Genomic DNA, 15,563 nt, shown 5'->3' with positions numbered 1-15,563 from the left:
CACAGTCAGCCGAGCAGGGCGTTGTCGTCGTAGGCTGGGGAGCACAGTGGAGGGCGCTGCCACTCGTCCTCCACTCAGCAGGTACGTGTCCAGGGTGTGGCCCTCAGCCAGGACCCATGCAGGTGCTGTGTCACCGGCTGTCCCGGAGCACGGTGCGGGAGGGCCCCGCTTCAGGGCCGCAGAGAGGGGCTCTCCCAGCCAGGCGCTCCCTGAACCGAGGGTCCCGGCAGGTGCCTGCTCCGCTGTCCTTCCTGGGCGCTTCAGCACACTGGAGTCCCAGGGTGATCTGCAGTGTCAGAGTTTGTGTGGCTGGCACTGCACCGTGGCACAGGCTCTGCTGAGGCAGCCAGGCCAGGCGGGGATGGGGGCAGTGGACCTGGGACAGCTCCCGGGCGCCTTCCAGATCCGCTTTTCCTGCTGGGTGCATGTTCACATCTCCCGAGGAGCTGGGGAAACGCCGATGCCCAGGCTTCTACAGGGGCCTGGGCTGGGGACTCAGGCCCCACGGACAGGCACACGTCAGCCCGCTGGGGTGCAGGTCCATGGGCACGACTTACTGAGAGCGGTGTGTGGCCCTGGGGCTCTGGTGGGCCTGGGCGCTCCGTCCCAGCCTGTTCTGCTTCCAGGGCCAAGAGCTGCAGTGCTGGACCCAGGACCAAGGAGAGGTGGCCATTTGTCTAGTTTACAGGACACATGACCAAAGCTGCACTTGAAGGGGGGCCTGTTTGAAGACCTGGGCACTGTCTTCCCTGTGTGTTCACAGTGCTCGCGCACACGGCCCGGTGGGTGGCCCCGGAGAGCACTGTGCTCCATGGGCGGGAGGAGCCTGGCTCTCGTCCGCGAGTGTGTCCCTGCACCCCGTCGGGACTGCACCCTGGCACCCTCCGCGCCACCAGGCACTGAAGTCCGACAGGCATGGTGCTGACTTCGCCGCCCTTATCTCTGTGGGAACTCGGGCAGACGCAACTCACACGTCGAATCCCCCGCTGTGGGTGGGACGGCTGGAAGGAGAAGTGACGCTCAGTGCCGTGGTTCTCACCGTTTCCTGAGCTGGGTTTGCCCCGGGGATGCGGGGGGTGGTGGGGGGCGTCGACGCCTGTGTCTCTGGACAGCTGATCCGAGGCTTCGAGTGCACGAGTTGACGGTCACGATCAGTGTTTGTATAGCTAATCCAGCAGTTATGCTTCCTGTGGTTCTGTCATTTAGGACTCGCCGCATTCTTGGATGTGTCTCATTTGCATAATTTCCAGTCTTGCTTAATTATCTGCAGGCCTCAACTTGCCTCGTGTTCCCGTGTGTGCTCCTCGTAGGAGCGGCAGCGTCAGGAGGGTGTGCGGGGCTCTGTGCCCGCTCCCTTGGGGCCTGGCTGCCTTGGGGAGTGTCTGTCAGCAAGTTCCTTGACGTTTGGGGAGTGTGGAGAATTTTCGTGTCTTGTCCTGCCCTCTCGGAGCCTTTGGGCATCACTGCCCATGGCAGCCCCACACTTCCCTGGGCTCCCTGTTGCTTGGGGGTGGCCCTTGAGGGTGCCGCACACCTGCCTGCCACTCACCTGGGACGTCAGGCCTGGTGCCAAGCAGGCCACGCTGCGCCGTGGGCTCCAGGAGAGCATGTGACCCTCCCCGGGGCATCGGCTCTGTCTCTCACAGCCCCCCTGCGTCTTCTCCACCTTTGAGACCAAGCCTGACCCTGACCCAGGTGCCAGCTGCTCACTGCTCATGCTTCCCGGTGTCGCCCAGGCCTCTTCCTGCCCGACCCCAGGGCGGCGCCCTTCCTCAGATGGTGCAGTGAGCCAGCATCTGGGAGCCCAGGGCTGGAGGGCCCGCCCTCCTGATCGTGTGGTCACATGCCCTCAGGGGCCCCGAGTGCCACAGAGAGCTGCCGCAGGAGGGGGACGCTGGCCACCACCAGGGGGTCAGGTGGCAGGTTTAAGACAGTGGAGGGTGGTGACCTTGGAGCAGGGACTTGGGGAGGGGGAAGAGGGGCGATACCCCTTGTGTGGGGGGGCAGTGTCTTCCAGTCTCGGTCATTTTCTGAAGAGTGAGATTTTGGCTCTAGCGTTGTGTGCCCTGCGGGGCTCTCACCGTGTGGAGGGAGCAGCAGTTAAGGGGCTCGGTGTCACTTCGGTCTTGACCGTGGAGCAGGGCCAGCGAGGACGGTGTCTGTGGGCAGGCTGCCTCAGCCCTCAGGCCTGACGGGGGCCAGCTCTCGGAGGTGCAGGCAGGTCTGTCCGAAGGGGCAGGTTGGGAGCTCGGCAGGCCCCACGGCTCCCAGCACCTCTGTCACAGCTCATCAGCTCTGCCCTGGCGGCGTGGAAAATTCCCCACACAGCGGCTGCGCACAGCGGCGTTGCCGTCAAACTCTGTAGAGCAGCCGGCTGTGGGTGGTGGGCTCCCACCGGTGGGCCACGGGGCTCTTAACTCATGCGACGCCTGACCATTGAGTCAGGAGCGCTGGCCTCGTTTCCCTTAAACGTTCAAGGAAGGATGACGGCAGCCAGCACAACAGCAGCTGTCGGTGTGGATGAGTTTAAATGGTACCTATCTTTGTCAGATCAGCAAAAAAAAAGTGTTTTGCTGGGCCCCGGAATTTTAGTGATTAGTTTCCCTATGCCGAGAGATGGAAAAGGTGGAAAACTACTGGTCCACAGGAGTGGGTTTCACCAGACGGAGCTGTGACTTCTTCAGCAACGTCTGGTGGGAGCAGCCCTGACTCCGGAAGCAGGGGGCCGGCGGCAGGGAGGTGGGCGGGGCCGGGCGGGAGCCACTGCACTGTTTCCTGGGTGGTATCAGGCCATCTGGCCTCGAGTGCCCCCGGGAGCTCCAGCCAAGTGTGGGAAAGGAGGCCAGTGTGGTCTGTGTCCACCAGCAGGTGCCCATCCTCAGCGTCCCTGTGTCCGGGGTGTGTGTGCGTGTGTGTGCGCCTGTCTGTGTGGCTCCCTGGGCGGGACTTCTCTGGGCTCTCTGTGCAGAGCCACGACCCCAAGCAGCGTGGGAGCTCAGGTGAGGGCCCAGGAGGCCCTGCGGCTGGGCGTCCGCTTTGGTCCAGGCTTGGGGCCCGTGACTCTGGGCCTGTCACTGGGTCCCTGAGCCCTCTTCCGGGCATGGGCTCAGGTCGGCCTGGCCCCCTCATGGGATCTAAGGCAGTGTGTGTGTGCCCTGTGTCTGTACCTTGGGCCTGGGGTGGAGCTGTCCCTTCTCTGTGCTTAGCTGGTGCCGCTGACCCCGAGGACAGAGAGGAGTAAACTTGGGTGGCTCTTCTACAAGTGTCACCGGACTTGATGGGGCAGTTGTCACCGTGGGCGTGGTGGGCACTGTGGTCCCCACACATTGTCTCTGTGGCCACCTCTGGGTTCCAGCCAGCTCCACTGTGACTGGGTGCCCCAGTGCACGGCAGGGTGGGGACCCGGGGAGAGGGCTCCGAGAGCAGCACAGGTGGGCAGCCACGCCCGGCCTTGGGGCCCTGGGGTGGGGCGGGGTCCACTCTGAGGAACACTTACCTCCCCTTGTTTGGCCGGAAGCCAGGGTCCAGGGGACAGCGCTCCGTCTTTCTCAGGAATAGGGCCCCCTCCAGTGGGGCCTGAGGTGTGGGCTGTGTCAGCTGATCTGCCGTGACAGTGGGCGGGTCCCTTGACTGCTGGCTATGGCAACCTGAGCACCAGCCAGCACAAGTGTCCCTGGCCGGCTGAGCCACACGCCTGCTGGCAGGTTGCGTGGCACTGCGGAGGCCGGGACTCACATGTGCGCGGCATGCCTCGGTGTTGGCGCTTCACTCGTGGGCACTGCCCCTTGGGGAATAGGTGAGTGCCCTGTCGTGCCACGGGTGGCAGAGTCTTGCCCACCTGAGGCTGCCCGTGCTGGGGACAGGGCGAGGCTGGCTGGGACCCAGACGCACAGTCCACGGGGGGCCCACGAGCTGCGGTGGGACGGCAGGCCTTCCCTTGGAGGGCTGGGTGGCAGGTCGTTTGTCTGAGTGAGTGGCTCCCATGGTCGGGCGGCCCCGCAGCCCCACAGCTCCACCCCTGTTGCGCACAGCGGCCAGGTCAGACTGGGTGGCGGCTGTGTTAGCTCTGACCACACGTCATACTCTGTTTGCGTGTCTCCTCCCCCAGGGCTACCTTCCCGCCAACGTGGACCGAAGACCGGCCACTCTGCAGAGGAAGCAGAAGGAGTACTTCGCCTTTGTGGAGCATTACTACGACTCCAGGAAGGACGACGTGCACCAGGATACCTACAGACAGGTGGGCGCCCTCTGCTCCCCGCAGGTGGCGCCCGGGGCACGCGTTACCTGGGTGGTGGCTCATAGGAGGACGTGTTTCGTCTCGCAGGTCCCCGTGGGGCCACAGGCTTGCACTTTCTGGTAAAAAAATGAACTTGGAGACGTAACTGATTTCTAATTCACAGCATGTCCTGGGTCTGCGGTTAGAACAGCCTTTTGGGATGTTTAACCCTCAGAGGCTTTGCGAGATGTGAGAGTTCAGAACGGCTTGCACTGCAAGTCGGCAGAGGCGTGGTTCTTAGCTGGCAGTGCAGCCCCAGTTTCCGAGGTGAACTTCTGCGTTTCCTGGTGTGTCTGGGTGGACGGTTTCCCTTTTGGAAACCCCGCCCCTACTGAAGGGGTTTTGCCGAGCCCGCTACCCTGATGGGGCCGTGCCCGCTCGCCTCTCAGGTTGGTAGCGGCGTGTGAGAAGATCCAGGGACAGGCCTCTGCTGGGCGACCCCTGCTCCTGTGATGGGGTAGGTTCCCAGGGACCGCCCTCCCCACCACAGCGTATGGGGGAGGCTCGAGGCCTGAGCAAGGACTGCGGGGGTGCTGCTGGCCAGCCACTGCATGGAGCCTGGCCCTGTCACTCCCAGGCGCCCCACAGGCCAGGGGCACTGCCTCGTGGTCCCTGGGGGCACCAATGTGAGACAGACTGTGTTGCGGTTTGCCTCGGGAAGGGTCAGCTCCCGTGCTCTGGCCTCCCACCTCACTGGCCGGAAAACAGGGCTGGCTCGGTGTTGAACGTGTTCCTGATTCCTCCTACTGCCGCCTGGAAGCCGTGTTCCCTAAACGCCCCGCATGCTGGCTCCCAGCCCCTGGGACAGTCTTCTCACGGAGTGGTCTCGCCCTCCTTCCACGCCGCCTGGGCTGGGGGTCTCCAGGCCCTCCTGAGGGAGGGCTAGATAGGATCCAGTTCACTTGGGACGCAGCCCCACCTTGCAGAGCTGGGCGGTGTGCGGGCTCTCGAGCTGCTGACCCGCCTGCGTGGATGTGCGGTCCCCCCTGGGCCCGGGGGGTGTTTCCCCGGGCGGGGGGGGCGGGCCGTGTGGGGTGGGGGGGAGCAGGTGCGATGCCAGCTTAGGCCCCGATGCTCGTCGGCTGCTTCTCGCCTCGCACGTGGATCTCTCTGCAGGTGGGGACTTTGTTATGATTCTTGTGTCTGAAGGAGGGTTGTAAATGTGAAAAGTGGACTAGGTGACAGGGAGAAGGTGTGGCCTGGGCTCCAGGAAGAAGCTGTCACCGCTGAAAGCGTGGGCGCTGCTGATGCGCTCCGGCTGCTCCTGTGTCGGGGGCTGGAAGTCAGCGTTCACCAACGGCTGTGGATTGTGCCCTGAGCAGCTGAGGGCTGGCCCTGCTCCTGGCCACGCCGCAGCCGCTCGGCGAGGTCGGGCCTGGCAGCAGGCCTTCGGGCCAGGCCTCGGGGTTCTGCACGGGGCCAGGCTGGGTTTCAGGGACCAGTGTCGGCTCATGGTGGTCGTTGAGTGTCACCATTTTAATCATAATGCTCAAAGTGACGTTTGCATCTTCCGTCTTTCTCTTCTCCTCCTCCAGATCCACATAGACATCCCGCGGATGAATCCGGAAGCGTTAATACTCCAGCCCAAAGTGACAGAGGTGAGGGCGGGTCTGGAGGTGCCTATGGGGCGGTCGGCGCCGCCGTCCTAGGGGGCTGGTGGGTGCTGTGGAGGCGCTTCACCTGCAGCAGACGTGGGCCTCAAGGCCGACGGGCCCTCCCCGCGCTTCAGACAGCCTGACCGCGTCGGGCCGAGGCCTGCAGGGCGCGCAGCTGAGCGTCATGGGTGCGCAGTGCACTCCTGGGCCCACTGGAACCTGGCTGCTCTGCGGGGCTGCTCCGTGTCGCCACCCTCTCTGGGCACCCGTCCCTCTCCTGAATTCCGTCTGTGACTGCCCGAGCCTGCCAGTCCGATGCGTGCCCGTCCGATGCCTGCTGCGCGGTGCCTGCCGTGCGGTGCTCGCGTGCACGTGGCGCAGAGAGAACGATGACCTGGGGCTGCGTTGTCCCTGCGTGGCCCGGTTTCTGCAGGTGGCTTTTCTGTCTCTGCCTTATTTCCTGCAGTCGGCCGTCTTCCTGGTTGTGGAGGAACCCCGTTCCTGCGTTCTTCCCACAGCCTCGCTCCTGCTGCTGGGCTCTGGGGTGGCGTCTGGGGTTGGCCCCAGGGACCGGGCCGCCTGGCGCCTGTGTGGACGTTTATGCCTCAGACTGACCAGCGGTTCCCCAGGGCTCTGACTGGGGCGACACCACTGCGTTGCTCGGGCGGTGTGCCTGCTGGGTGGGAGTCTGGGGTCCGCTCCTGCCTCGCGCCCCCCCCCAGCTCGGAGTCCTGGTGGGTGGCACCTGTGCCAGTTCTTGATGTCACTAGCATGGTCCCCCATGAGTCTCCAGTTGGGGGTCCCTGCGCTCATTTCCGTTCTGACGGTGGTCTCAGGCGCACGTCTCTTCACGTGCTCCTGGACTCCCGTGCCGGGCCCTCTTCAGGGAAACGCCTGGCCCTATCTGTCTTTTACCTGTTTGGCCATTGATCTTCTGTGTTAGGGATTGCACATTTTTACCGGTTGTACTTGTAGGCAGCTTCTCCTGCCCTGTGGCTGGTCTCTCCCTGTCTTTTGGGGGGCTCTCGGGGGTTAGAAGTCTTCCCCTGTGTGTCCTTTGCCTTCATCTCTCCTGGCGGGCCGCGGCAGGCTCTGCTTAGAAGCCTCTTTCTGCTCACGCACAACGTAGAGCTGCCTGCCCCCCCCCCCAACCTGAAAGGTTAGCCTTTCGCCCCTGCCCTGCCCGTGAGCGTCAGCTCTGCGGCGGGGTGCGGCTCGGCTTGCTCTTTTTGTCCGTGACCCAGCGCCACTGGCGGGGGGCGTGTCCTGGCCCCACAGCTGTGTGGCTCACCCTTGGGCAGAGCTGGTCTTGTGCTCTCGCTTCGTCCCCGTGCTCACCTGGCCTCCCCAAGGCCACGCCCTGCTGATCGGTTCCCCTCCCGGCCAGTCTGAAGTCCTCCGCAGGGCGTCCACGACCTACCCCTTCCTCTCCACGGCCAGGGCGTGGTCGAGGGCCTTTGCTGTCCTGGGGACGTCTCTGGGGTCAGAGGCCCGCGTCTCCCCGTCTGCTGTCGAGGTCGGTCTGACTCGTGATTGGGTTGCGGGGAGTCTGTCGGTGGATGTGGGAGAATCGAGGTCTTCATGAGCTTCAGTCTCCGTCTTCACCGGCATGCTAATTCTCCACTTTAGGGCCACTTTTAACATCTTTCAGTGAAGTGTTAAAATTTGCTCTGGAAAAGGTCTTGTATGTTAGGTTTTTTCTTANGTGCTCTCGCTTCGTCCCCGTGCTCACCTGGCCTCCCCAAGGCCACGCCCTGCTGATCGATTCCCCTCCCGGCCAGTCTGAAGTCCTCCGCAGGGCGTCCACGACCTACCCCTTCCTCTCCACAGCCAGGGCGTGGTCGAGGGCCTTTGCTGTCCCGGGGACGTCTCTGGGGTCAGAGGCCCGCGTCTCCCCGTCTGCTGTCGAGGTCGGTCTGACTCGTGATCGGGTTGCGGGGAGTCTGTCGGTGGGTGTGGGAGAATCGAGGTCTTCATGAGCTTCAGTCTCCGTCTTCACCGGCATGCTAATTCTCCACTTTAGGGCCACTTTTAACATCTTTCAGTGAAGTGTTAAAATTTGCTCTGGAAAAGGTCTTGTATGTTAGGTTTTTTCTTAGTTATCGTGTATCTTGTTATTATTATAAATGGTGTTTCTTTGACCTTGAAATTTTTCCTGTCTGAAATGCCTTTTTGTCTCCGTTGCTTCAGTGAGCACTCCCACACGTCGGCGTCTCCCGTCTTTGCACTTAGTGTATTAAAGAAGCCCAGCGTTGTTAGAGCAGGGCGGTCGGCTGCGCCCAAGGAAAAACCATTTTCTGTGGAGCTGGTCGTTCCGACTGACCCTCCTCCATCGTCCTTTTCCACGGGTGCGCGCGTCATGTGGGGGGAACGACCGATGGCCGCTCTTCTCGAGTTCTTTCTACAGCGGCAAGTAGAGTCTGCCACAGGCACTCGGTTTGTTTGTATGGTTTTCCTACCACTTGGCATGTTCCTTGCAGAGCTGGCCTCTCGGCCTCAGCGGGGACAGCCACTGATACCTGTCAGCGGCCTGCTTGTCTGTGATGGCTGGGGACCTCGATCCTGCTGGTCGGGTGCGCCCGTGGCCAGGCGGCGGGCCCCTGTCCTTCACGACCGCTCCTCCGCTCCCGTGGCTGCAGTGGGGCAGCCCAGCGTCGGGGCGGACAGGCATCGGGTGCACGCGTGGGGCTCTGCAGCTGGCTGAGCGGGCCAGGCGTGAGTGGGGCGCAGCCTCCTTGGGGGACGTGCAGTCGTGAGGAAGGACTTGGGGAAGAGTGTGGAAACACTGGTGGGGTGTTAGCCAGGAGGCAACATCAGGGTGTTGTTTCTGCCTGTGGAAGCAGCGTGTGCCTGGGCGTGTGACGCCCAGAGTAGACCCACGCTGCTGGGTCCACATGCCTTGGTTTCCGCCTCAGGTGTGAGCTGAGGCTGTCGGCTGGTGGCTCCTCTGCTTGGAGCTTACCTCGTGGTGCAAGCTAGCTGCGTAGCTCCCTGCATCACGCTTGCATCCCCCTGACAGCACGGATGAGGCCCGTGGAGAGTGCATGCCCTCCGTTTGGAGCTGGCACCCAGTGGCGGCGCCTGCCCTCCTCCTTGTGCCCTGCTGGTGGGCACAGAACCAGACATGTGCTCTGAGCCTGTTGTGCACACACGTGCACATCTGACTGTGTACAGGTGCACGAGGTCCTGTGTGTGCGAGAGCGTGTGCACAACATGCATGTGTGCATATGTATCGTGCGTTCATGTGTGTGTGTGTGTGTGTGTGGCCTGGGGTTGTGTGCCCAGGGAGGAACCCCTGTCTGACAAGGTGGGGGTGGGCGGGAGTGGTGGCACAGAGGCTGGGGCAGGGAGGGGAGCACTGTAGGGAGAGGGGAGGCTGCGGGCGGAGGTGCGCCCCCCGTTGCTGGCCCGACGGTGAGCGGTGGGGGGACGTGAGTGAAGGGCAGGTGCCTGAGGGGTCTCCCTGGACGGTGGTGACGTTCTCATGACTCAAAAGCGCCTGCGCACAGAGCCCGGCTCAGAGACACCGAGACCGGACTGGCGGGTGTCAGGTGGGGGGGCGGGGGTAGGGGAAGGGGCTCACGATGAAGTCAGCTGTCCTGGGGGTGTGCCCGGCGGGACGGCTGCAGTCGACCACGCCGTGGTGAAAGCTGCCGTCACGCGCAAACCGGGTGTGACTGAGGCTGGGGGCTGCCCAGCGTCAGTCACTGTGGAGGTCGCTCCACGTTGTGTGCTGAGGCCATAACGTGACCTTGTGTCAGCTCTCCCTCAGTCCAGCAAGTTCGTCTACCTGACGAGGGGGCTCAGAGCCCCCGTCCATGCAGTCAGCCACCATCCACCTCCTCACCACCCACCCGCTCACCCCGCCTGTGCACCCCCACCCGTCCGTTCATACCTGTACTCTTTCAGCCCGGTGTCCACTCGCCCCTACTTGTCCTCTGCTGACCCCTCCCTCCCTGTGTCCCTCAGGAGCTGCTCGCGGGCAGGCCAGGGGCGGCTGCACTCCAGACCAGGGCCTAGGTGGCCACATGTAGGTGCCGCCCGGGGCCGGGGGCAGAAGGGGCGTCTGTGAGGGCCTGCACAGGCGCTGGGGCTGAGCCCCACAGTTGTCGAGATGCTGCATTTGCTTGTGTGTCAATAAGAAGTAGGATTGTTAGAACTTTAAGAAGAAGTTTAAGTGGCCATGGGTCCTGTGTATGTTTTAATATTGGCAACAGGGAACAGTGGACAGTGTCTGTTTTAAGTAGAAGGCGGCATTTGAAGTTTCCCATGAGCCTGCTTTGACTTCAGCATGTGTTCCGTTCCCTTGCAGATTTTTGAGCGGATATTGTTTATCTGGGCCATACGGCACCCTGCCAGCGGATATGTTCAGGGCATCAATGACCTGGTCACCCCCTTCTTCGTGGTCTTCGTCTGCGAACACACCGGTAAGGCCCCACGGGGCGTGCTCCTCACAGACGTTAGCCGGGACCCGCAGCAGCCTAGCGCTGCAGCGTCAGCCCAGTGTTGAGAGTTGTCAGGAAGCCTGCCGTCCTTAATGACAGCTGGTCACAGGAAACAGCAGTTTTCTGGTGGGCGCCCGCTGCAAAAGCCTCTTCGCCGTGTGCCTGACTGCGGAGGTCCTGGAGGGCAGCGTGTGCTGTTAACACCTGTTCTCAGCAATACCGGAGAAGACCCGCACCACACCTCGAACTGGGCGGCCCCACCGCAGGCCCCTCGGGGCGTGAGTGTTGTGGCCCGGCGGGGAATGCTGGTGGGTGTTTTGTGCACCTGGGGAGGCCGGAGCCTTCCGGACCGCGTTTCTTCGGCATCCCGCTGCCTCTGCCCGGGGTGTGCCGGAGCGTGTAGTTCTCCGGGAGGGCACGTTGCGTGCGGAGGGATTTGTCTGCTGGGGCTTCCAGGCCGGCCGCCGTTTCACTCCCGCACGCGCTTCCTACCGTAACCTGTGTTGGTCGGCCCTCGCCACGCAGCGTTTCCTGTTTTGCTCGTGTTTCACGTCCACAAGAAACCCCGACAGTGCCTGTCAGGGATGCACTGCCTGCTGTACTGGCGAACAGGAGAGCAGCAAGGTGGGGCGCTCGGCTTTGCTTCAGCGTTTGCATGTGCAGCCGTCTCATCCCCTGCCAGGCCTGGCCCCCGGTGTCCCCAGGACCAGTCCTCACGGGGGTGGGAGCCTGTCAGTGCAGTGCATTTGGTTACCGCCCCCGCCACCCTTGTCTCTTCCCACGGTGTTGCAGAGACAGGTGCTGCCCTGAGCCGCACAGGCCTCTCCAAGGGCTTGGCCTGCCTGCGTCCTCCCCTCAGACAGCTGGTGGAGGCATGCTGGCCACCCCAGGGCAGCAGGCCCGCTGTTCGAGTGTCTGTGTAGTGGGCCCTTCTGCCTGCCTCCTGCCCAAGCCTCAGCCTCTGAGCCTGCTGAGCCTTGTCTCCTGGTTACTGGTCGGAAAGCAGAGTCGGTCCCTGTTTCTTCTGTCCAGGCTCTGCTGGGCACATGGGCGCAGCATCGGGGTGGGCTGGGCGGGGTGTGGGGGGTGCATCCCGCCTGCAGCTGGTGCTTGCTGCGTCTTCCAGCCTGTCCTCCACCCTGGGCTGCGGTTCCTGCCGGTGCACAGCCGTGTCGGGCACGCCCTGAGCCCTCCCTGAGTCTTCCCCAGCAGGTGCCCACCTGGCCTGCCAGCGCAGCGCTCCCGTGTTGTTAAGAAGGCTCCCTGAGGTCGCCCTGCTTCCTGCAGTGTCCTGTCGGGCCACGCAGCCCACCTCGCTGAGCCAGCCCCCTGCTGCTGGGCTTCCTCGGGCTCCTGCCGCCAGGCCCGGCGCGGTTTTTGAGGAGATCTCCTGTTCTTCAGACAGGGCTCTCACACCCCGTTAGCAAACTGTGTCGCCTGTGGCTTGGAATTAAGGACTGGTGTTCTGTCCTCTTGAGTCGCACAATTTAAGCAGAGAATTACATTTTAGTTTTGCCATATATTCTCTCATAGTAAAAGAACAAAGATGTGTGTAGACAAAGGGGAGTGGAAATGGGAGGGAGGTGGGGAGGGCTGGAGGGGGTGGGTTGGCATGGGGGTAAAAGGCAGAAAACTGTACTAGAACAATAAAAATAAAATTTGAAAAATATTAACAAAACAAAACAAAGAAGCACCTCCCCCTGTTTGTCTTCATTTAAGTCTAGGCTTGATTCCGAGCGGCACTCTGGACCCTGGGCCGCTGGGTGCGGGTGGGGCCTGGGGAGGTGAGGGGTGGATTCTCGTTGTGGTGTGTGTGAGCTCTGATCGATCTGATTATACGTGTCATTTTCTCCTAATATAATTACTCCCGAAGTCCGATATGGACAGGGCCTGAAATAGACAGCGCATGTACTCACGGGCGTGACTGTTCCGTCCGCAGGGTGCCAGGCGTGGCGGGGGGCTGGGGCGGAGGAGCCGGGCCTGGTTTCTCCCGATTGTTCATGGTGAGAGGGGCGGTCCTGCTGCTGCTTGTTTGTACCTAGTGGCACATTGCTCCGTCCGAGTGTTGCACGGACCCAGGCTCTGCCAAGCGCACCTGCTGAGTGGCTTCCATCAGTGTCCCTGTGCCCGCAGGCACCGACGTCCCCAGTCAGTCGCAGAGACACGTAAGGCAGAAACCAGAGCTCTGAGTATAGAGGTGTGGGTGGCAGTTCTGGCTTCCTGTGGGGGAAGTGGACGGAGGGGCCGGGGAGAGCGTGCAGATTAGCCCTGCAGAGGGGCCTCTGCCGGGGGCAGCCCCGAAATGCCAGTGAGGTGCCCTGTCCTTGCAGAGCCCGTGACTCAGAGGTCGTCCCAGTGTCTGTTTAAAGACTTCCTGGTGCTGATCTGGGTTGCAGACTCACTGCTAAAAATAGGAAAATGCCGTGCAGTGTGGGTCCACGGGCCCGGGCGGCCGCTGGCGTGTCCTGCGAGGGCCTCCTGGCGGGAGGTGCGCTTCTCCACACAGCAGCAGTTGCATTACGCACGCGCAATTACTGCTTTTTTTAGTAACTAAGCATTTTCCAAAGTCATTAAACATTAAACATAGCTTTTTTGAAAAAGTCGTGACAATCGACTTCCAGTAGGGAGGCAGGACAACTGGACAGAGGTTGACAAGGAGCTGGGAGGGGGTGAGCAGAGTGGACGCCAGCTGGACCTCCAGGCTGTCCGCAGAGCACTGCACGGCAGCGGGGCACATGTCTGTGCACGTGTGGCCCGCGGAGCAGGCCTGCGCATGTTGGAGCAGCGGTGGGGGGGGAGGTGCATGAAGCGTGTTCTCTGACCGCCGTGACGTCAGGTCCGCTGTCAGGGGCAGGAGGGAAGGTGAAGGCATCCACAAGCCCGTGCAGATGGCAGACGACAGCCACAGGAAGTGTCGCGTCAGAGGAGAATGTCAAGGGCAGCTGGAAATCACTTCGGAATGGGTGAAAGCGGAAACAGCCAACCCAGACTCCCAGGTGCAGCCAGAGCCATTCCTCTGGGGAGATGTACAGCTCTGTCCTGCACCAGACGGGCTCTCCCGGGCAGTCAGCAGAAAGGAAGCACAGGGCGCAGCGCGGGAACGAGGAGTCAGACTGCCTGTGTTTGCAGAGGGCGTGACCTGAGCCCAGAAAACGCAGAGGAAGCCACGAAACCCCGGGCAAGATCGGGACACGAAAGTCAGTCGGGTTTCCCTACTCTTGCAATGTGTGATCCAAAAACGAAGTTACAAAAATAGCTCCTCTTACAGTAAAGCGGGTAGAAATTTAGCAAAAAACAGATTTGTATTCCAAAACCCAAAAAGCACTGTTGGGGTGTTTTAAAGAAGGTCTCAGTGAGGAGGGACCTGGTGTCTGTGCGTCCGGAGGCGTCTCGGTGTGCCGGTGGCGGCCTCCCCAAACTGCCCGAGGACTCACTGCAGCCCCGGGCAGAGCGGCAGCAGGCTTTGCGGCAGAAGTGGGCCCGTCTGCCTGCGAACATTCATGGAAGTTCAAGGGCTCCAGGTTGAAGAGCTGTCAAAAGGACAGTCGGCGGACTCCCGCTTTGCGCTACCACCACCCACCACACAGCCGCAGTGACCGGGGCAGTGTTGTCCTGGCCGGCGGGCAGCTGAACGGCATAGACCCGAGTCTAGAGACGGCCCTTTGCTCCTGAGAGCTGAGCTCTGACGGGGGCCACGGCCCTTCAACGGGGAGGCCATGTTCAGCAGGGGTGCTGAGCGCCTAGATGTCGGCGAAATGCGTGAGAGCTGGACTGTAAAACCCGTACAGGAAAGCAGAGGGGCCAGTCCTGGCGACCTTGGGTTGGGTCAGGCTTTCTGAGGTGCGACGCAGCCAAAAGTGACAAGAAGAAAGGAGGTGAATCAGACGACGTCAGAGTGGAAACGCTTGTGCTGTAAATGCTGTTCTAGAGAGAGCGCGGGCACGTCTGTGCGGTGGGAGAGGCATTGGCAGATCGCGCCTCCAGTGACAGATTCACACCCGTAGGAACGAAGAACTCCTGTAACTCAGACTAATGAAAATTGGGCTGGTGTTGGAGGAGACATTTCTGTAAGGAACGTTGGCACGTGAAACGGTGCTCGGTACCGTCAGTTCCCGCAGGAGGCGAGTCAAAACCACAGCGAGGCTGCTCTCCGCTCCCACTGGGGACCTGTGGTCAGAGCGGGGGACAGCAGGGGCTAGTGCTGGCGAGGGCCGTGCTGCGGGGGGGTAAACCGGCGTGGCGGCTGTGGTGGGCAGCCTGGCGTCCATCACAGCGACCCGCGTGGGGCTCCAGTGTGAGAACGTGCACAGGGCCCAGCCTGTGACTGTGGTCCTTGTGCTCGGCTGGTGCTGGTGTGGTGGCAGCCAGCGTGCACCCCCCACTCCCCTGTGTGACCGCGCTCGCCATCGAACACTCCTGTCCTGGAAGCCTGTGCCTGCTGTCGGAAGACCTAGGAGCGGGGTCCTGAGAGAAGGAGCAGCCGGGTGACGCCAACCCCGCAGGAAGCCAGCCCTCTCTCTGGCCTCGGGACCTGTTTCTGGGCCTGCTCTCCATCCTCGCAGTTCTGGTGTGGCCGCCTGGCGCCCCGGCAGAGCGCACACGCCTGCGAGGGCTGCCCTGCAGACGCCGGCGCTGACGGTGAGATGGACCAACAGCGGCGGGTGGCCAGCAGGGCTCCAGTGCAGGGTGGGCCTGGAGCACCAGGCCCGCGGTTGGCCCAGGGGAGGCGGGCCCCTTGCTCTGCAGGGTGGGCGTGTTGTGCGCCCGGCGGGTAGCCAGCTGGCTTTTCCAGTGTGAAGACCGGCCTTGTGGGGGCTCGCTGGGAAGGTGTCGGTCCCCCCCTCCCCATTCCCCGCCTGGGCTGGGGGCCTGAGCCGCTCCCTGCGGCAGGAACTCCCTCTCGTGCTGTGCCCGGCACCCCGGCAGCTGGCAGACGCGCTCGTTGAGAGACCTGCCTGGGCCTTTCCTCAGGCCGACCCCTGGCCCCGCACGCTGTTCCGTGAAACAGCAGTCACGGAGCCGTCGCTTTTGTTGGGGTTTTTCGTCTTCACTGGGTTTTCTCACCCTTTCCAAACACGTCTTCCTGACTCCTGGAGGCCCCAGCTCCCCACTGCCGCCGCTTCCTCCGGGAGCTCTGGGGGCTCCGTGGTGGTTCACCGGACGTGGTGGCTCTGGTCCACTCTTTTGGCGGCTCAGCTAAGCCACCGGTGTCGGGCCTCTGAGTGTTGGCTCCAGTAGTAAGGACTG

General features: G+C 62.5%; 1 protein-coding gene across 1 annotated transcript in view; it reads left to right on the top strand.

The window, feature by feature from the left end:
* Nucleotides 1-15,563, top strand: part of TBC1D22A (TBC1 domain family member 22A) — a 115,175-nt gene that overhangs the window by 44,738 nt on the left and 54,874 nt on the right. The window contains exons 6-8 of the mRNA XM_037049308.1: nucleotides 4,109-4,237; nucleotides 5,812-5,874; nucleotides 10,184-10,298. Of these exons, the coding sequence (XP_036905203.1) occupies nucleotides 4,109-4,237; nucleotides 5,812-5,874; nucleotides 10,184-10,298 (307 nt within the window). The remainder of the gene's footprint in view (nucleotides 1-4,108; nucleotides 4,238-5,811; nucleotides 5,875-10,183; nucleotides 10,299-15,563) is intronic.

This window comes from Sturnira hondurensis, unplaced genomic scaffold (genome assembly GCF_014824575.4).
Source record: "Sturnira hondurensis isolate 20B ecotype Veracruz unplaced genomic scaffold, ASM1482457v3 Scaffold0000780, whole genome shotgun sequence".
NCBI lineage: Eukaryota > Metazoa > Chordata > Mammalia > Chiroptera > Phyllostomidae > Sturnira > Sturnira hondurensis.
Note: the sequence above shows the minus strand (reverse complement) of the source record. Positions and strands in the feature narration are given on the sequence as shown.